The sequence below is a fragment of the Cyprinus carpio genome, chromosome B10, assembly GCF_018340385.1.
Source record: "Cyprinus carpio isolate SPL01 chromosome B10, ASM1834038v1, whole genome shotgun sequence".
Lineage (NCBI taxonomy): Eukaryota > Metazoa > Chordata > Actinopteri > Cypriniformes > Cyprinidae > Cyprinus > Cyprinus carpio.
Genome location: NC_056606.1, coordinates 22,505,421 through 22,528,096, shown reverse-complemented (window position 1 = coordinate 22,528,096; position 22,676 = coordinate 22,505,421). Strand labels below are relative to the sequence as shown.

Below are 22,676 nucleotides of genomic sequence, written 5' to 3'. Positions count from 1 at the left end.
GCAAGAAGGTCAGCGCTATTTTGCAGCCAGAATGAGCCCATAGCATCAAGTGTGTCCACACACTTCATTCTATGTATTTTTCTAAAAGTCATGTATGCATCTTACTCTTAGATTCATCTTTGAGAATTGAATATCTTTACATTGGCTCTGTAATTGGCATAATACATTTCTACCTGACTGATAATAAATTGTTACATTTGATTCTATTCTGTTTTACTCTGTAATTATTGACTCTAGTAGATTACGTTGTATCCTTGTTACCGCATTTCCTGCGTCATGTTAGTAATGGACTAAAATTCAGTTGAGATGGAGCATAGGGTACACCAACTGTATATTTAGAGATCCGGCTAACACTTGGTATTAGTTCAAGTGTATTTAGATTGTAAGGGCTTATAGGGAATTTCCATTTAGGTCAACTGGATGTTGTTCGACCAACCTAAATAGGGTAAGCCTTAGTGTACATGGGAAACCATGGCATGACCATACCAAAACTACTATCCGGGAAAGTAGTGTTGGTCGGCTTATATTTATAGTAGTGGTCATGACCTCTGACTAGGAATAATGTTGCTTTAACCAAATGTGTACAAATCTATGGGGGCTAATTAAAAGTACTTTTAGAATGAGCAAGCATAGGATCGGCTGTCTAAAGTATAAGCCAATTACCTCTGTCTAATAACCAAGACTAACGAGAATGTGACTGTAAGGTATGCTAACGGCAAAAGCGATATCATTGAGCGACATGTGCACCCAAATGAACGAGTACAGTAATATTAAAGAACAAACAGAAAAATCAGATGTATAGATAAATTATCCTATGAATGATCAATAATTGGCATTCTAACCCAAATGGAGTCAGATTTGAATTTAACCTAAATTTAATAACTGACCAATTCGTGGACCTTACAGTTTGTAATTTTAAGTCCACAAAACTACAAAAATGATAATAAACTACATCTCCAGAGCTGCACTTCACTAGCATTCTTTTAATTTGGTAAAAGCTAGGGTAAAATAAGCAAACTCAAATATTCACATTGATATTTTAAAAAAAAAAAAAAAAAAAAAAAAAAAAAAAACTTTTTTTTTTGGAAAATTTGCAAACAAATGTCTTATTTTCATATTTAGTATTATTTATATACTAATATAGTATTTATCAATATTTTTAATTAGCTTATTTTTATATTTTCATTTTTGTTTTACTTTAAATTTAAGTCATTTTTATGTGCTTTAGTCATTTTATTGTTTTTTATATATATTTACTTTTATTTTTATTTATTTTAGTTATTTCAGTTAGTTCCCAAATCAACAGTTTTCACTTTTCAAGTTTGCATTTTTAATCAAATTGTATTTTCTATTATTTTCTTTTACAAAAATGACTTTTAATAGTTCTCCAGATCTGCATTTCATAAGCATTTTACAATTTAATTTGCTAAAAACTATCATACAATTTACACACACACACAAAAATATTGTGTATTATTAAAATGTTTTGTTTTAAATTAATTGCTATATTTTCATTTGATTGCATTTTAAAAGATTGATGAAATTGTTAAAGTTTTATGAATTCACTCCATTGAATTCCATTATCCTAATCCTCTTGCGTTTGATCTCTCTTTCAGACGTTTCTGCCTTCTTCAAACCTGGAACGTCAGTCACGTACACATTCAAAGAGCCGTACAAGCTGAACAGGAACGTCAGCGCTCAGTCCTCCTCCATCTACTCTGATTTAACGCTGAGAGGAGAGAATGTTTCGCTGAGCTTCAGGACGAGCCAAGCGCCGGCGCTACTGCTTTACGTCAGCTCATACTACAGAGAGTTCCTCGCCATCCTGCTCAACAGAAACGGTCTGAAACGCTCTGATCCTTCTCTCTAAGCACATTCATGTGGATTAGCTTGAGTCTGGGGAATCTCTGAACACACCAGCCGCACTAAATTACTTCCTATATTGTCTGAAATCCAGGAAGAGAGAGGGAAAGCCGTGAAAGAAATGGCCTGTTGCGTGCTGGCGGGGGATATATTCCCTCGTGAGACTGCCATGCATTCATGAGCGCGTGTAATCTCAAGTGCCACAAAGTCGATTCTCAGAGCTAAATTTTCTCAGATCCTCTCATAATTTAAAAAGTTGCTCGACTTTCATCCAAAACACTTGCCTGACATCAGAGACACGTCTTTTCACGGTTTGCTGCACTGTAATTTTGCCACGGCAATGGAAATTATATTTTAGCCAAGTTGCATGTTTGCAGAATTAAATGTGATGAGAGACAGGCTGAGAGCCATGAAATAATGCAATAAACTCACAAGATCTCTTTCTATTGCTCTTTTACACAAATCATACAGTGTAGGATGATTAAAAGATTCTTTTAAGACAGTTCTTTTATTGAATCATACAAAAAGACTCATAAAGTTTGATCTGAACCACTTATCAAACGTGAGGAAAGAAATATTATTAGCCACAAAATAATGCAAATACAGTGAAAATACAAGACATATTTCTATTGCATGTTGGCAAAAAATACAGAGTTAACAGTTGACACTTTTGAGCCAATTATTTTAATAATAGTGCAAAATGATACATGACCTTTGATTTGAATCACTGTGTCCTGACCAAACGTGATGCAATAAAATGTTTTCTAAAGTAAAATGATATTTTACATGAAAACAAAAACTAATAAAAAAGACACAATTGCACTACAAAATTACTAAAGATTAAACTAAAATTAAAATTAAAATACACAAATTAAACCGCAGTCAAAATATTAATAAATATTATTATAGTATATAAATAATAATAAAATATTTTAGAGTTTAGAGACTTGAATGTGATGAGATAAATATGCATCGAAATGTTGCAGTAAACTTATAAGGTATTTTTCTGTTGTGTCTTCTTTGCAGATCATGCAATGTCGTTTGATTAAAAGATTATTTTAACGTTTCATGCAAAAAGATTCATGAAGATTGATTTGAATCAGTCTTTAACAAGCATAGTGCAATAAAACTTTCTTCTCTGTGTAAAAATTATATTTTAGCCACAAAATAGTGCAAAGACCGTAAAAATACAAGACATCTTTCTATTACATCTTTGCAAAACAAGATGTTTGTGAGTCAATTCTTTTAATGAATCATGCAAAAACACATGAAGTTTGTGATCATCTGTGATGCAATAAAAACCTTTTCATGGAAATCTGCATTTTTGTCCCAATGTTATGCTATAATTGAATCTAGACAAATCTTAATTGTTGCTGGAAACGTATTGCATCATGTCTGGTTGGAACCAGAGTTGGTATTCTTATCTAAGTCTAAATCTAAAACTATTAAAAATTGTCTTCTCATTTCTTATTTCAAAAAGTTTTGTAATAAACTAAAGCATACATAGTAGATGAAAAACAAAAAAGTGAAAAATATTAAATTAAAATTTGAGATATTACTTTGCAGACTAACTGAAAATAAAAATGTCAAAACAACAAATTAAAGCTAAATATAAATATTTAAAAGAAAACTAAAAATAATAAAACTGACAAATCTGTATAACAAAATTGTAGAACCTTAAAACTAAAACACACACACACACATATATATATATATAATTATTATTATTATTATTGTAGATTAATAATAATTTTAATTAGTTATTGTTATTATTATTATTATAGAATATAAATAATTCTAAAATAAGTTAGAACACACTGTAATGCATGGATACTTGTTGAGCTTTTTAGAATGGATGTTTATATAGAGTAACAGTGTGTAGGTTTTGTTTAAATAAATACTATTTTAATTACCAAACATCAAAGTATGTTACCCAATATAGTCTTGTTTTATTTAGCATGTTGTTAGGGCCAATTATTGTGGCATCCCAAGCTGCCACAGCAGCAGAATTCAGTAGGAATCTGTGGATCTGGCTCATCACGACACACTGGGTTTGCACAGAGAGGAAACAGCAGACAGCGTGTGGCATTAATACCTGCTAGTGCAATTAAGCAGAAAGTCCAGAACAGCTTCCAGAACCCCGGCGGCCGCTCTGACAGCTTCCTGTTGCATGTATTTCTCAGTGTCCATATGCATTAATTAACAGGACAGTTTACCCTAAAAATTGCAAGCAAAAGCCAACTAATACATTAGTGAAGAAACAAACATGCAAGCTGCATCATATGATGTTTGCCACATGCAAAATGCACTTATTTTTACTTGACAACATGTTAAAAAGTAGTTTTAGCTTTGTAAAGAATGATTAAGTTCTCCAGAGGTGATATGTATGCTTGCAAAAATTAGTTTTTTAATTTATTTCCACGTCTTGTTTTGTTTCATGGAGGATAAAGTTTTAATCCTCTTAAGATGAAGCTTTGTAGTTGCGAAACACATTGGCTTCTGTCGCATGTTGATGTTCCTGTTCATGTTGACTGTGGTTAAACGGTGACTTTTTACGGTATAAAAGCCTGTTGAGAAATCCAATGCTCTTTGTTCTAAAGGACATTTGGACGTCAAGTACAAACTGCAGCACAACAGAGACGCAGAGGTTTTCCGAGCCAGCGGCAGGAATCTGGCCAACGGGCAGCTGCACCGTGTGAGCGTCCAGAGACTGGGGGAGACGCTCAGTATTCAGGTACTGTGATCATCAAAGCAGGGCGCTGTTAAATGCACACAGTTAAGAGATATTCTGCCTGTTCTCAACATACAGCATCTGTGGCATGATGTTGATTTTCATGGGAAAACACACTGGACTCAAACTGGCAGCACTGCAAATGTAAAATGTTTAAGGCAAGACACTACAGGCAGAAGCATCAGTTTTCAGGCTGTTTTGCCTCCATAATTGTCAGCTTTCAAACCAGTGTTATTTTAGTACCATTGAGAAACTATTATAGTTTTTGTGGTAACGCTTTACAGTAAGGTATCATTCACAAATGCTATATGTGACCCTGAACCACAAATTTTTCAAAATTGAGATTTATTAATCATCTGAAAGCTGAATAAATAATCTCTCCATTGATGTATGGTTTGTTAGGATAGCACAATATTTGACTGAGATACAACTATTTGAAAATCTGGAATGTGAGGGTGCAAAAAAATCTGAATAATGAGAAAATGGCCTTTAAAGTTATCCAAATGAAGTTCTTAGCAATGCATATTACTAATCAAAAATTAAGTTTTGATATACAAACAAACATACAAAATATCACACATACATACATAAAAAATATCTTCATGGAACATGATCTTTACTTAATATCCTAATGATTTTTGGCATAAAAGAAAAATCTATAATTTTGACCCATACAATGTATTTTTGGCTATTGCTACAAATATACCCCAGAGACTTAAGACTGCTTTTGTGCTCCAGGGTTACATACAAGTATTGTTCAGTTTAACCAAATAGGGATGCAACAGTACAGTTAGTCCACAGTTTAATACATACCTTGTTTTTTAACCACTGTTTTCAGTTTGGTTCGGTTCGGTTCTGATGGCTTGGCACATCAGAGTGTTTTTTTTTGCTAAAAAAATTTGCAACAAAAAACTCCTGTGTGGATTATTATATGTCTGCTGAACATTACTTTTGAGAGAGGTATTATTTTTCAGATTTTTACCCAAAATAGGGTGGATTGGCCATTAATGAGCTCAATAAACACATATAATGTGTGTTTCATTCACACTGGAAGCCAGAGGGCACCTTATGCAAAAAATCCACACATGCATCACAGAAGTAATGGTGATGACCTTCCAGGAAATCCCTAATATGCATTAAGGCATGGCTTTAGCTGTAACGGGATAAAAAGGAGATATAACGTTAAATGTTTTGAATGATGAATAGTAAGGACAATAAACACTCGCCAGCGACAATATGTGGTTTATCAGTGTTCTTCAAGCCATCTCGGGTATTTTCATAATGATTAATAATAAAATTTTAATAATATAATAATAATAATAATAAATTATTATTAAATAATAATAACTTAATAAAATAAAACAACTTATTAATTAATTTAGTTGTTTTTTTTTTTTTTTTTTTTGGTATTTTATTTGTTTTTGTTGTTTTTAAATATGTATATAATTTTTATAAATTATATTTTATATAATATATAATTCATTGTAATTTTATTTTGTAATGTATATAACAAATTCTTACACCTTGTATATAATATATAGCTGAGTTATTTTAGTATGTCGAGTAGAACTTACTGAAATAAAACAAGTTTGTTTCTTATATTTTATTCTATTTCAGTAAACATTTTATTTCAAGTAACATATTTTTTGTTGTTGTTGTTGATTTGTTTTATGGTTTTAGTTTATTAACTATAATAACCCTGCTTCAGACTAGTGGAAACAAAACATCCAAACTACACATTCAACTGTTTGTTTAATAGCACTTGATCTATTAGCGTCTATAGATTTCAATTGCAATATATATCTTTAAGAGACATTTTTAACAGACACCTGGAGAGAGGAAACAGCATGAAAGATTATACGTATCCACTAATTTTGGTTCATATGTGTGACATAATCCTTTTGCATATTTCACATTTCAGAAAACGTAATACTGAATACAAAATAATTGTCTTAATGTAGTGTGATTAATCACCTGGGGAAAGTATGGTGATGTCTACTAATTAATTTTACCCTGTTAACCTGTAGTGTCTTGCCTTAAACGGATGTACCAAAGAAATAAGTCTATAAATAAGTTGATAATTTCCAGGAATATTATTTTAAACCCGGGGTACTCAACAAGTAAAAGTGCCAAAATATTAGGCAGTCAGATTTTTTTTAATGAAATGTAGGCTCTACAATCGCAGTAAAAGCTGCTCGATCTCTGCAAGCGCTGTAACTAACGTACAATTAAAAAGCAGCCCGCGACACACCTCAAACAACTTAAAAGAGAAGCGTTGTCCAACAAAAGAGGACATTTAATAACATGATTTAACTCCACAACATCAGTCTATATTTCATGTTTGAAATAACTTCTTGTTCATAAATGACAGGATTGTCCATTAAAGCCTTGAATCAAACTGTAACATTCAAATCTGTGTTCACGCTTCGCTGATCCAGAGAGATATATCATAGAGATCCAGAGGCTATATGAAACATCTTTACAGAGACTTTTGTATCGTTATTTCTGTGTTACAAACATTCAAATAAAAATGTCAAGCCATGCATATATTGATGAATTTGAAATCAAGTTTTTGATCACATGGAGATTCTGATATTGAGTATCCAGGTGAAATCGGTCTGCTGCGTGACGCGCTGGTCAATAACTGCCAATCAGCTGCTCTCAGCGGAGAGCCACTCTGTCCATGACCAAACCAATTAGTCTGAACCTCTGCAATAAGCACACTTTGAATGCGAACACGCGGCGGGACCTGTTTTATAATTGCTTTGAAGATAATTTTAATTAAAACGCTTGCAGATGAATATGTCCTTGTTATGAACAAACATAATGCTGCCAAGCTTTTTCTGTCCTCTTTCCTAAAATGTTAACTGTCTCCCTGCCTTTATTGTAGGTTGATCAGCATCCAAAGGAATATTTCAATCTAACATCAGACACTGAACTCAACGCCATCAAAGCGATTGTCTTGGGAAAAGTGATCGGTGAGTAAAATCACTGTAAACAGTCAGCCGAAGATTTCCATGGAAAAACTGTGATTGTTAGGACTCGGTTGCAAAGTTTTCTGTTCATGCTCAGCTTAAATATTTAAATTTGAACTTCTAATTTTGAAACTGTTCAAAATAAATTTATTTGACTGCTCAAATGGCAATGATTTTTGAAGCAAAATTTCATAATAAATGAGCAAAAAATGAAAGTCTTACATATGCACTATTTGACAAGCAGTTCTAACCTATTTTGAACCTCACCAGAGTGTTTTTGCATTAAGGAGGAAATGTCTCTGAATCCCAGTCGAGTTCTGACCTCAGATGGTCAGTTAAGTGGCCATTATTATATTTATTTTAGAGGTTTTCTAAGCATGACAGATGCTGAAATGTCTTTAGGAAGCAGAAGCATCGGGAGCTTGTTTGTGCAGTCAGACGAACTCCTCAATCTGAGTGAACAGAGTACAGTTTGTCCTATTTACTTCAGATAAGACTAATATTGACTTTACATGTTATTATTGTCATCTTGGGGGACGGCAAATGGGTCAGTTTTTTTTTTTTTATGTCTATAAATAGGACCTGCAGCAGCTTTCTAATCATAGAACCTGAATAGATGAATAAAACATTCAGTTAATAAATAATACAGCAGAAGGTTGAAAATATTACTTCTTGTTATTTTGAAATGATCTTTTGGTAAGATTTAGACTGGCAGGGTTTACAGGTATTAAGAAAGTGAGAAGCATTTTATGATTGTATATGATCAGTGAGCTCTGTTTTATACTGTATCTCCCCCAGCAGTCATCTCTAGTTACCCAGAGATCCTCATGAGCCAAATTAGGCCGGTTCATTCTCATTGTAATGATGTACAGGTCGAGGAAGGCGGTGTTTTATGGAGGGACACACTCTCATGGGGCGGCGTGTGCGTCCATATGGCCTTTCATATGAACATGTGACATGAAACACATTCGCTGTAACTCTTCAGATAGTGTGTCCCTGACAGCGGGCTGTGTGTCATTTCCAGCAAACACTATCGATCACGGCCAGAAATCAACTTGTAATGAATACTAAATCAAATGTGAAACCTGCATCGAGCTCCTGAAGATTAATATTAGACTGGTTCAGATCTGAAATGATGGCAAGCAGATGCCTCAATCTGCCAAATCAAGCTGGAGAACAAGATCATCAGGTGCATGTCAATAGAGACACAATTCACAATTCAAAATAAAGCTTGACACAAGAAATAATAGGCTGAAAACCTTTTTTTTTTTTTTTTTTTTTTTTTTTTCGATGGAACAGTTTATTGAACCATCTTTAAAAATTTGCATATTTTACTTCTATGGCTCATTTAATCTGATATAGTGAGAATATGAAGTAAAAAACAGCTCAGTTTTTTTTCAGAGGCCCAAGCTGAGCAAATGATATGCAGTTTGATGCAGATGCTGATATTTATATGGACAAAGAGAGGTTAAATTCTGAAGCTTGTAATGTAAATCAATGAGATCTTTATAACAGTACAGCAGATACTGACATAAAATGCTATAAATATTAGTCATAACTCTATATCTCCAATAATATGTCTTAGTAAGATAAGATTGAACTGATCTGAACATAATCCAATGCTGATTGAGAGATGAAGAAATAAAGGCTCCTCAGAAGATGTGAGATGTTATGGAGGCTTGTGAAGATCATTCCTCCGCTGAGGAACAGTGAAAGTAAAGCTTCTGGAAACAAACGCTCCTCAAAAGATCCTGATGATCAGATTTGAGACTCTGAAACATGATTGATGGAGAATCAAGTAAAGCTGAGCTGCTTCAGTCCAGTAAGAGTTCATCTGGAAATATGACTGCAGTTATTCTCACGTTTACTTAATTAAAATCTGTAAAGATTTGACAGCAGAAAGACACGAAAAGTACCAGCTGAAGGTGTGTACAATTACACTAAAAGAGCTTTTACTGGATAAAAATGCCTAAACTATCAATCAGACGACAGAAGACCTGGAGTAGACTGAGTGCAGCATGTGTAATAGCAAAGTTTTTGTCATGTTGATCATTTAGAGACCTAGCAAATATGATACAGTAGCTTTAGGGATAACTTTTTACTCAACTGCAAAGCTGATCATATAACTTTATAGCAAACAACAGACCTAAAATCTAAAAAAAATGTTTATGCATATGTTATTTGTCAACTACGTTGTGTTTTTTTCTTCCCATGGGCCATTGAGCCGCCTGTGGCTCAGTGTCTGAATAAAAGCACTTTCTTCAGGCTCGATGTGTTCAGTTCACTGCCGTTGCTGTGGAATGGAATGCAGCGTGCGGTTTTCGCTCGAGATGTTTGGTACAAAAGCTGGAGCGCATGGTTTTGTGCTCAGTCGCCGCTGTCCTTGTACGTTTGAAGTGAGACTCGCATCTCGTTACAGAGATAGAGTTACTGTTGCTCTTCTGAGCTAAAAGGAGTTCTCATGTGTCGGTTAAGCTTTTTTCAAATGTTTCTCCTAAATTTTCTTAGAATAAATCAGTGAACAGTTGACATACAGTCTGTAAAATGAATATGGAAGTGGCTTATATAATTTTTGTCATTGGAGAATTTGATGAGAAATGTTTGAGTTCTGACTTTTGATTGCAGATCTCTTCTGAAACGCAAGAGAAGATGTGTGTGATCTTAACAGGCTTTTTCTCAGGAGAAACATCTTAGAAGCAGGAAACTTAACCAAACATTAATATTAGATCTCCATTTAATTGCTGATCTATCACTTTATATTGCAGATTATATTATCTTCATAAATCTTAGGCTAGTTTGAGACAGTATGCTCTTAAAAATAAAGGTGCTTCATGATGCCATAGAAGAACATTTTTGTCTAAATGGTTTCATAAAGAACCTTTAACATCTGAAGATCCTTTCTGTTTCACAAAAGCTTCTTTGTGGAGAAAGAAGGCTCTTCAGATTATAAAAAGGTAAGAAAGAGATGCTTCTTTAAAGAACCTTTGACTGAATGGTTCTTTGTGGAACTAAAAATGGTTCTTCTATGGCATCGCTTGAAGAACCTTTTGAAACACCTTTATTTTTAAGAGTGTAGTTATGTTTCCATCACCCTGTTTTTATGCCCATTCAGAAAGTATCGCATTAGAAAAAAGTGAATTTAAAAAAAAATGCACACAAAGTTTTGATGCTAGCTTGAAGTGTTTTTTGACTTGTGCAAAAAAAAGACTCAATGCGAATAATGGCAGATGGAATTTCTTCTCTTTGACTCGCTGAATGGAAACGGTGCTTTATTCGCAAATGTTTTATGCAATATTCCATTTTTGAGCGTACGTTAAATTCGCAACTTTGGAAGGAAACCTAGCTATTGAGGTCTCTACTGAAACTCAAGAGGACACACACGTGAGATTGAGTTTTTTTATTTTCTCAGAAGAAAGATCTAAGAGGCAGGATACTTCAGAAATCCATTAGCTCTCAATTTAATTGCTATCCTGGAGAAACCATTAGGATAATCTTGAGATCTATGACTTAATATTGCAGACTTTGCGATTTTGGTGAATCTGAGTTCAGATGGAGATATTGAGATCTCATCTGAAACTCTAGAGGAGACATATTTTTAACACTTTTTTGATAGTCCACTTTAGACATTCTACTAACAGTAAGTAACTTTGCAACTACATGTCAACTAGCAGTCATTAGAGTATTAATAGACTGTCTGCTTAATATCTTCTAACACTTTACTTTGATGGGCCCACAACAAACACTCTATGTCAACTTATTCTACTAACCCTAAACCTAACCTAACAATCTATTCTGAGAGTTAGTAGACATGTAGTTGCAAATTAATGAGAATTAGTTGACATGTAGTTGCAAAGCTACTTATATTTAGTAGAATGTCTGAAGTGGACTATCAAAATAAAGTGTTTTTTCTTAGAAGAAACATTTAAGTTAGTCAAACATCGACATTTAACTGACATCCTGGAGAAACAACTGAGATATTTTTGAGATACGTGTCTATATATTGCAGATTATAGTATCATGGTAAATCTAAGACCAGTTTGAGATCTCCTCTGAGAACTTTTAGAGGAGACATGTGCGAGAGAACTAGTTTTTTTCTTATGAGAAACATCTAAGAGGCAGGAAACTCACCCAAACATTTCTATTCGATCTCAATTGAATTGCTACCCAGGACAAACCATTGAGATCATTTGGAGATCTGTGACTTTTTATTGCAGATTATTCTATCTTGGTGCATCTGTGGCCAGTTTGAGATATTGAGATCTTTTCAACTTGAACAGTTCCATTAGATCGCCATCTAATTGTTATCCAGGAGAAACAATTGAGATCATTTGGAGAACTGTAACTTTTGATTGCAGACTTTGGTATATTTGTGCATCTGAGCCCAGTTGACAATATTCTCTCTCTCTCTCTCTCTCTCTCTCTCTCTTCTGAAACTCTAGAGGACACATGTTTGAGATAACAGGGTTTTTTTTCTCTGGAGAAACATCTAAGAAGCACAAAAGTCACCATTCTCTCTCCTCATTGCAGTTGTGGAGGAGATATTGAGATCTCATTGAAACTCAAACGCAGCTCTTCTTGATTGCAGAGTCAGGTGAGGTGGATCCAGAGATCGCCCGTCTGAATGCTCTGGGCTTCACCGGCTGTTTGTCTGTGGTCCAGTTTAACTCCATCTCTCCGCTGAAGGCGGCTCTGCTGTATCCAGACACCAGTCCTGTCATAGTCACCGGACCGCTCAGCGAATCCAGCTGTGGCTCGTCTTTACCGACAAACCCCTACGCCGCTGAGACCACACATTCTCTCGCAGGTAACGCCATCAACACTGTTCCCCTCTTCCTTCACTGGTTTAGTTATAGAGTGCAACAGTCGGGTTCTTGAAGTAAAAATCCCATTCCTTTTCTCCACAGGTGAACTGATTTTTACCAATAACTCATAAACCTTTAAAGACAGATCTATTGTGAGCTACCAGGTTGTTAAACAATGGTACATGCTTTTGTTAAAGCTCTCAGTTCACATTTTTTCAACTTTTTGCTCAACTGATAATCCTTGTATCAGAACCTAAATCTATCAAGAGCCTTAGCCAGTTAATTTAGTGAATTTACAGTAAATATCAACCTGACTTTTAGTTTAATAAGTACATGAACACAAGCAAACTCTGATTTAAGCTTTGATCCAAACACTAATTTAAGTGTCAGACTGAAATTCATAACTTTGCACTCGAGATGTGAGCAGACTCCTAAATCACTGTAAATATGAGATATTAGGTTTTAGATTAGTGATTTAGAGAATCAAAATGACTTAAGATCTTTTTTTCCGTAAATACATCAAAATTAAAGTGAGTTTTTTTTTTCTTCTGAAAATTAGAAGAAATATCTGATAAAAGGCAAGAAAAATAATCTTGTTTTCCCTTTGAATTCAAATAATTTTTCTGACCCATGGACAATGAATGGCTATAAATTGATACATATTAACTCTTTCCCCACCATTGATGAGTTATCTCGTCATTTAGAAGACAACGCTTCCCCACCAAAGACGAGCTTTTACGGCTTTTCATGTTTTCACTGTTATACACTCGGGGGCGCTATTACACATATTCTGAACGAGTACAAAACCTCCCGAACAAAAACACACGTGAAATCTCTTATGTAAACAGATGCATATTAAAAAAAATTCAGCAATAGACAGCATATAAATGAAAACTGCATAATGCTACAGAGTAAAATGATGATCCAGGAAGTGATATATGTCTGTGCAAGCTTTGGAGGAGTTGATGGAAGCGATTTACTGGATTTATGCTTAGATAATCGTACTGAATATTATCCATAATAAAAATTTGAATAAAAAACCTATTTTCCCAAAAATTATATAAAAATAATAAACCTACCTATATTCAAGTGTTGATAAAAAAAGAATGCTTTGAGCTAAAATAAAACAGATTTTTTTTGTTAAAAGTAGAGGCTTTGATCTTTATTTTGGTGTGTATGTGTATTCATATTCGTATTCGTTGGCGGTGGCTCAAAACTTTTCAAAAAAAATGCCGGCGAAAAAATAGAAAAAAATATATAAAAAAAAACAAAAAAACAACAACACAAAAATTTTTAAAAACATTTTTTTTGTTAATGCATGGGTATATATATATATAAATTATTTTGTATTAAATGTATTTTATTGATTTTTAATATATAAGGAAATATGTTTTTTTTTTGCATAATTGGAGCAACAGTTCTTAAGTAGTTAAAGTTATCTAGTTGCTTGAACAAAAACATTTATAGGCATCTTTATCTTCTTCAGACTTTGTTTTTCAAACTTCTCTCTAGTTTTTTTAGTTTTTCTTGCCAGATTCCTCCTCAAAGTCGAATTTCATCGCCGGCTCACTGAATCCTCTGCAGTGCTAATTAAATTAGAGCAATAATGATGGTAATGGCTGATCACTGTATTAATCTGCATGAGAAAGACCTTCATTTGCATAATCATTTCTCGATTGGCTCTGCGTTTGTGCGGCTGTGGCGTATTCAATGAGCCGCGACCTGCGAGCGATAAGCGCTTCAGTCCTGCTGATGATCTGTCTGTCCGTCTCTCTTCTCTGCTGTAGATCATGTGGGTACAGTAGGTACGGGTGAACCCATAGTCAATGCTATCAACAGCGACTCGGCTTTGATCGGAGGTAAATGGATGTTGTAGTGCATTACAGAAAATATTCCATTTCTCATCTTTTCTCATTTCATTCATTATCATTTGCTGCTTTCAGCTCATATTTACTTTGTCTTGCTCTAGGAATCCCTTAAATCAACAATTCACCCAAATCATCATTTAGTTCTTCCCAAACTTTTTGACTTTATGTACTTGGGAGACAAAATGAGTTGTTTACCCCCTTTTTTCATTCAGTGAGCTCCAAAAATGCAGCATAAAAGTTAAAAAAAAAAAATTAAAAATTCATTTTAGCATTTCAAGTTTTAGAAAATTGAAATTAAATTTACAAAAAAATCATGATCTAATAAAATGTCAAAATACTAACCTACTGTGAGAGATTAAAATCTGATTCATATCTTTATAATATACTGACAGCTGCCATAAAAACAGGTGTTAAAGACAATTACAAAACACCATCAGGATAACAAATACAACACTAAAATAATGCATATACATTATTATTTTATTTAACGACATAAAATATAACATAAAATCTTAATCTTAATCAAGATTAATCATAAATTAATCTTAATCATAAAATCTTAATCAAATTTGAAGAATCACACATAATTCTGGGAATTATTATATGACTTACAATTTTTTACTTCCAGAAACTGTACATTTTACAGTATTTTTCTGTAAAATTATATTAAAAATGCCAAAATTAATGTTAAAATGATATATTCACTATTGTAAGGAACCAATTAACAGGTTTTACCATAGCATTTTTACCGTAAAAAATATGATATGTTTTTGTATTGTAGTCCATAAGTCTTCTAAGGTTATACACTAAATTAAATAATTAATAATATATTTTTAAAAAACAATAAATTACTGGAGTACGTTTTACAAGAAAATGCTATTTAAGTATTTCAGTCTTTTTTGGTCTAATTCAGTGACAATTTCTGTCATTATTAGTGGAATTTACTAATAGGTTATGAATGAAAATTGTTTCCACAACAAATTTATTTCAGTATGTGATGTTATTTTCAAGTTTACGCACATGCTTACTGTCACTGTATGGAAAAGAGCAGTGATACCATTTGTGCTAAACATCTCTTTTTGTGTTCATCAGGAATAAAAAAAGTCATACAGGTTTGGAACAACATTTTAAGAGTCAGTTGACGTCAGATGACGCCGTGTGCATTTAAAAAGACTCCATAAAACTAATCAGAAAACCTCCAACCCGGCAGCGGTCCTCAATAATGACTGATTAACAGCAGCGTTCACATTGACTGAATATAAAGAGTTCTCCAAAGCTATCGGTAAATAGAATAAATTAACAAAGGCCCCCAAAACTAATTAAACATTTAAAGAAATTATTTGCTGATTAAGGGGCTTCTGCTACAATCCCAAACACACTTTGTACTTTTCACAGCCACCGTAATGTGGCATTAAATTGAGTTGAGATTTATTTTGGCGCTTCAATTAGACATTTCTTTTACCCTTTATAATTAAATGTGCCATGCTTAAGCGGCCACAAAGGAGAGAAACATTTTAGAGGCGTCTGGCTCTGACAGCGAGTAGAATTGAGACGAAGATGCATTCACAACACGTCTGTTGGCGTAACAAGACCATCAGAGCACCAGTGGCCAGGGTTTTTGCCAGCTTTCTGGCCTTTATTGATAGTCTGTATTTAACAGCTTTAAAGAAATGGCACTAATGGCATCTAAATTACGATTGATTGTGGCGTTATATCGGCGTGAGGTCTGGATTCACCCTTCAGAAATGCCTCTGACCATCCAGCAGCTAAACTTTAAGACATTTTGTGGCACTAAAAGCCGCAATGACCAATTAAATGACCAATTGAGGTGATTACTCTTAAATGCTTTATACCACTTATGCTATTTTATACCATTCAATGAAACCTTGTTAAGTTCAAGATTTTATTTATTTATTTATTTATATACATAAATTACACAAAAATAGTTTAAAAACATAAAAAATATAAAAAATTTTCAAAAAAATATATAGATATATACAGTACAGGTCAAAAGTTTGGAAACATTACTATTTTTAATGTTTTTGAAAGAAGTTTCTTCTGCTCATTAAGCCTGCATTTATTTGATCAAAAATACAGAAAAAAATGTAATATTGTGAAATTACTGACCCCAAATTACTGACCAGTAGTGTATATTGTTATTACAAAATATTTATATTTTAAAAACATAGCTTCTTTTTTTTTTTTTTTTTTTTTTTTTTTTTAATTTTTATTCATCAAAGTATCCTAAAAAAGTATCACATGTTCTGAAAAAATAATATAAGCAGCAGAACTGTTTCCAACTTTGATAATGAATCATCATATTAGAATGATTTCTAAAGGATCAAGTGATAATGATCCTAAAAATTCAGCTTTGCATCACAGAAATAAATGATAATTTAAAGTATAATAAATGTAAAAACAATTATTTTAAATTGTAATAATATATCACAATATTGCTGTTTTTTCTGTATTTTTGATCAAATAAATGCAGGCTTAATGAGCAGAAGAAACTTCTTTCAAAAACATTAAAAATAGTAATATTTCCAAACTTTTGACCTGTACTGTATATATATATATCTATTTTTTTCTGCAGTGGTTAAAACTAATTTTGAATTTTCACCATAAACCATATGGAACTTCTTCAGTTTTGATTACAAATTGTACATATTTTCATATTAATTTAATTTACTTGTTTTCATTTATATTAATTTATATTATTTTTTAAACATATTAGAATTGGTGTTAACATTAATTTATTTGATTATTTAAAAAAAATTATAACATAATTATAAATATTTTGCATATAAATATATTTTATTTTTAGATTTTATTTATATTAATTTCCATCAGATGTGCTTACATCATATGTTGAATTATCATCAAGGACTATAAATATGGAATTTCTCCTGTTTTCATTACAAATTATTATTTGTTTATTAGTTTAATTAATGTAGATTCATTAAATTTGTTATATATTTTTATTTACATGTATATATCTGTATTAAAATGAATACAATTGTTAATAAATAATATAAATACATTATATTTATTGTATTTATTTACTTACATCCAATGTTGAATTATAACCATAACTACAGAAATGAATTCCTTATGGTTTAATTAAAGTAATAAATATTTTTATTAAATTAATTCATATTATAATATAATGCATATTAGTTTTTTTCTAATACATATTGGGTTTTTTTTTTTTTTTTTTTTTTTTTTTTTTTTTTTTTTTTTTTAATTAATCAACCATGTCCATTTTGCATGTTTCATTCTCCAAAGATGTATTGAGTCATAGCGTCTAGATCTGCTGTCCAGAGTCTCCTCACTATTTCGCGTGTCGCTGTGCTGTTTTTCAGGTGTCATTGCCGTCGTGATATTTGTGAGTCTGGCCGCTCTAGCTGTGATGGCACGATTCCTGTACCGGCGGAAAGAAACGTTTCAGCCCCAAGAGCCCAAAGCAGAGAAAACCGACGACAGTCCCGAAACGCCCTTTAACACGGATCCCAACTCACAGAGCATTATCAGTGATAACCAAAAAGAGTATTTCATATGAAGCTCTTTCATCTCGTATCGGACTAATCCAGTTAAACCGAAGAACTGAAATGCCTTGTCGAGTCTAGGGACATTACCATTCATGGTGCATTATGGGAAACCGACCGAGAGACTGGGGCTGCTGAAGTGGAGCGACGCGTCCCTCTGTTTTTGCCCTTTTTGTACATAAAACAGTTATTGTCCAGAGATTTGGCACAATAGTACGGTTTCTAAGGTGTGTATAATGACATTCATTGGATATAAATATTCTTTTGAAATGAAACTTTGTAACGTCACCTTCTCCTTTTGCCTTTGAACGATTCAGTGCTCAGTATTATGTTTAACGGAGTCAAAGAAGTGATCATTGTATAATTAAATCAAAATAAATGTGTGAGTCGGCGAGTGTGATGTTGTTGTGAATACACGCGTTTGTGCAAAAGATTTCAGATTTTGCGGAAAAGGCTGAAGGCTCCGTATTTATTACTCTTTGCCCGTGCTTTTCTCAGTGTTTTGCCACTTGGAACAAAAATACATCCTATGACAGTTGTTTATTGTGGACAGTTTGTGTCTCTGGTCTTTTTTTGTCTCTTAATAACATGAAAGGTGTTTTCGCTCCCCATTTATTTACATTCCATTTTACAGGTAAAACATAAAAAATTAGTAGAGAACAGCATTAGAAAAGTCCATTTTGATTTCATAGATATTTAAAGTGATGGTTAACCCAAAAATGAACATTTGCTGAAATTTTTACTCACCTTTAGGGCATCCAAGATGTAGAGGAGTTTGTTTCTTCATCAGATTTGGAGAAATATAGCATTGCATCAGTCTCTCAGCAATGGATGATCTGCAGTGAATGGGTGCCGTCAGAATGAGAGTGCAAACAACTGATAAAAACATCACAATAATCCATAAGTAATCCACAGCACTCCACTCCATCAGTTAATGTCTTGTGAAGCCAAAAGCTGCGTGTTTGTAAGAAACAAATCCATCAAGATGTTTTTTTAACTAAAATATGAGTCCGTAATCCAAAACAATGCTTCCTCCAGTGAAAAAGTGTTCTGGTCTGAGTGAGGAGAGAAATCTGCACAGATCAAGAACTGTTTACAAACTAAAAGTCTAAAACAGCTCTAAACAAATATGTGGCTGGATTTTGATGTGAGAGACAACAGGAGATGGACTTTCACTGCAGGAAGTGTTATTATGGATTATGGACTTGTATTTAAGCCGGAAGCAACAGTTTGAAGTTAAAAACATCTTGATGGTTTTGTTTATTACAAACATGCAGCTTTTGGCTTCACAAGGCATTAACTGATGGACTGGAGTGCTGTGGATTACTCGTGGATTATTGTGATGTTTTTATCAGCTGTTTGGACTCTCATTCTGACGGCACCCATTTACTGCAGAGCAGCCATTGTTGAGACACTGATGCAATGCTACATTTCTACAAATCTGATGAAGAAACAAATTCATCTACATTTGGGATGGCCTGAGGGTGAGAAAAATTTCATCTAATGATCATTTTTGGGTCAATTGGATCATTTTGGGTCCTTAAAGAATGTTTTTTGTGTCGTTTTGGTCAAAAGTGGGTGATGTTGTTGTCTAATACTACAGCAGCACCCTATCCACAGGATCCCACGTGAACAAAGCGTCTCTGTCAGCCATGTGTGAAAAACAAAACACTGAAACATTCCCACACGCTTTCTGACTCTCTCTGGACACAGCTGGAGTTTTCTTTTCTGAAATGCTAATGCCTTTAATGCGATTTGAAAGAAATGATGTATAATAAGCTGTGAGGCTGAGTGACGCTGACAGAGAAAAACACAGATTATGACTAAATGACTGTTGTGATATGACTGAAAAAAATCACAGCCACGAGCGTCTTAAATCTAAAAGTCAACTTTAACTTCAGTATGAGAATCTCACAAGATTTCTACTGATTTCACCATAAAATCAAAAGAAAAAATGTTTGCATGAAGAAACCTGTACAAAGGATGAAAAACAGGCATTTTCTAGTAAGCAAAATATGATCTTGTTTTCTCTTGATTTAGTGGTGAAATACAGTCTGGAAATTTTATAGGTGCGATTTTGTAAGATTCCCTCATTTTGCACACTTCATGAAGAGAAGTTTTCTGCTGTGGGTTTCACTCAGGAGTGACATTTGAATAATTTCTGCTGCTTTTGTAACAAATGCAACAATAAAAATAGGTAAGTGACAGCCAGAGCCATTCAGAACAAACACAAGAATGAATTTTATTTATAGCTCAAGTCTATGAAGATGTGTTTGTTGATGTTGCACCAGCCGTCAGTATGTGGACACTTTGTGGCATCTTCACTGCCAACTTTTCAGTTCTTCACAGGTCTTATTGATTGATTAATTCCATAGCCAGGTGGATTACTGAGTTACAGTGAGTAATTTTAATCCTATCATTTGACAGATCATGTTGTGTACAAAAATAAAACCGGTTTTTCTAGACCATTGACACTGATTCTTCATCTCAAGTAAGTGAACAACATTTATTTGGATTGTATTTAAAAAGTGCTGTTATTTCTTTACAGGTGAAAAAAAGGACATGTTGCACATTTAAAGGGGTCATCGGATGCAAAATTCACTTTTACATGTTGTTTGAAAATAAATGTGTGTTGGGTTGGAAGTGTGTGTACACATCCATCCTATAATGATAAATATCCACCCGGTGCTTTTTTTAAAATCCTATCCCCTTTCTCAAATCAGGCTGTTCTGAGATTCCTGTCAGTATGACGTGGTTCTGCACAGGCCCCTCCCCTGAGTGAGCATTTAGATAAACTCTACAGTCTCCTCATCACCCCGCAAGTTTCGTGGCTAAATGTGGGTAAAGTTTACAGTCTGCTCATCACCCCACGGAAGAGAGGGGCGGGGTCAGCAGAGCTCATTAGCATTTAAAGGAACATCCAACAAAACGGCTTGATATGAACAGAGTTGTTTTTGACAGGGTAAAAAGGGTGTTTTTCACACTACCATTGAGAAATTTTAACCAATAGACTTTTTATTAAAAGGGTGGTTCACATAATTTACCTTTATTCCACTCCGCTCTGTCCCTTCTCTGAGAAACACGCTGATCATTTCCTTCTTTTATGAAGACTTCTTTTTTGCAGGCATTAAACTGCCAGAATTTTAAAAGATGATATCTCCGTTTGTATTGAACTTTCAGTTTCGTAACTTTGCAGATATTGTTTATGCTCAAACAGCAACATTACACACTAACTAACGTTAAATGAAATCGCAATGAACCACCCCTTTAAGACCCTAAAGGATCATATCAACTCATGGAAAATAGGCATCCAGTGACCCCTTTAAGTCTGTTGTTGATAACACTATTTATACAGATAGATATATAGATACAGTATATACACACAGAGCTGGTCAAAACTTTGGAGTAAGCTTTTATTTGAATGTTTTTGCAAGAAGTCTCTTCAGCTCATTGAGGCTCCATTTATTTGACCAAAAATACAGTAAATTTAGAAGCATTGTGAAATATTATTATTATTTAAAATGGCTGCTTTCTCTGTGAATATATTTTAAAATGTAATTTATTGTTGTGATCAAAGCTGAATTTGCAGCATCATTACTCCAGTCTTCAGTGTCACATTCTAATATGCTAATATTGTAATATGCTGATTTGCTGCTCAAGAATCATTTCTGATTATTAACAATGTTGAAAACAGTTGCTGCTTTATTTTTTTATTTTTTTAACAATTTTTCTGTTGTTGCTGTAAATAAATGTGGCCTCGGTGAGCTTCTTTCAAAAACGACAAAAAAAAATTATTATTCTAATTTGACATGATAAAAATGTATACGTGTATCAAGTGTTAACTGCAGTTCTTGTGTTATTTATGTAATCTTTTTTTCATCATGCTCTGAAAACATTTGAGAATCTATACATCCATTAGTACAAGAACTTTTACTAGCCAAAGAAGATTATTAATATCCTGCTCTGCACAAAGGATTATTAATAATACATAAGCAAAAGCACTAACACAGTCTGAGTTCTGTCTTGTTAGTTACTACAGACAGCATGAGGAGAAATACACGTCTGCTGAGCTGTTTGTTTACCTCTGTGACACTAATACTCATCACATCTTTTATTTTCAAATGTCATATTTCAGCTGTGAGCCGAGGGTCACCTTTCCTAAGAGACTCGTGTGTGTGTGTGTGTGTGTGTGTGTGTGTGTGTGTCTCTGCTCTGTCTGCTGTTCTCCGCAGAGCAGATGGCTGAACGCTCAGACTAAATCACGCAGACTCAGGGGAAGAACACGCAAGAACCAGAGACCTGATGAAGAGCAGCTTCACCTGCAGAATACATGATGAGAAACAGACAGACACACACTCAGAGACAGCCACACAAATTTGGGTCACTGCAGAACAAACCTGTCTGTCTGTTTATCTATTCATCTGACTGTCTGTGTCTGTCTATCTGTCTGACCATTTATCCATCTATCGGTCTGTCTTTCTATCTGTCTGTTTATCCATCTGACTATCTGTCCATCTATGTCTATCTGTCTGTCTGTCTGTTTATCCGTCTGACGTTTATACATCTGTCTGTCTATCCATCTGTCTCTCAATCCATATATCTGTCTATCTGTCTGTCTGTCTGTCTATCTGTCTGTCTGATCATAGGCGGAGCGTATGTAAGGCTGGGCAAGGCTTAACCTAACCCTGGCCACAGGTCTGAAATTAATATGGGCTTGGGGCAAAAATGCCACCAAATTACAATTAAACTAAATCTATTAAGGATGTAGATCTATTATTTACTTTATCAATAAAGTGAAAATGAAATGAAAAGTGTCAGTTTTGCAGCATTAAATTTAGATCTGCTAATGGTGCATCAAGTTATGCGATTTTACAGCGTTCCGCATTCTATCC

At 33.8% G+C, this 22,676-nt stretch overlaps 1 protein-coding gene across 2 annotated transcripts in view; it reads left to right on the top strand.

Annotated features, from left to right (window-relative positions):
- LOC109094914 (contactin-associated protein-like 4) overlaps positions 1 to 18,330 on the top strand; it is a 135,688-nt gene extending 117,358 nt beyond the window's left edge. The window contains exons 19-24 of one of the 2 annotated variants that reach the window (XM_042733299.1): positions 1,617 to 1,841; positions 4,464 to 4,597; positions 7,485 to 7,572; positions 12,155 to 12,373; positions 14,159 to 14,230; positions 17,602 to 18,330. In XM_042733299.1, the coding sequence (XP_042589233.1) occupies positions 1,617 to 1,841; positions 4,464 to 4,597; positions 7,485 to 7,572; positions 12,155 to 12,373; positions 14,159 to 14,230; positions 17,602 to 17,798 (935 nt within the window). In that variant the 3' untranslated portion in view covers positions 17,799 to 18,330. The remainder of the gene's footprint in view (positions 1 to 1,616; positions 1,842 to 4,463; positions 4,598 to 7,484; positions 7,573 to 12,154; positions 12,374 to 14,158; positions 14,231 to 17,601) is intronic. The other variant, XM_042733301.1, reaches the window with a different exon arrangement.
- The last annotated feature ends 4,346 nt before the right edge of the window (positions 18,331 to 22,676 follow it).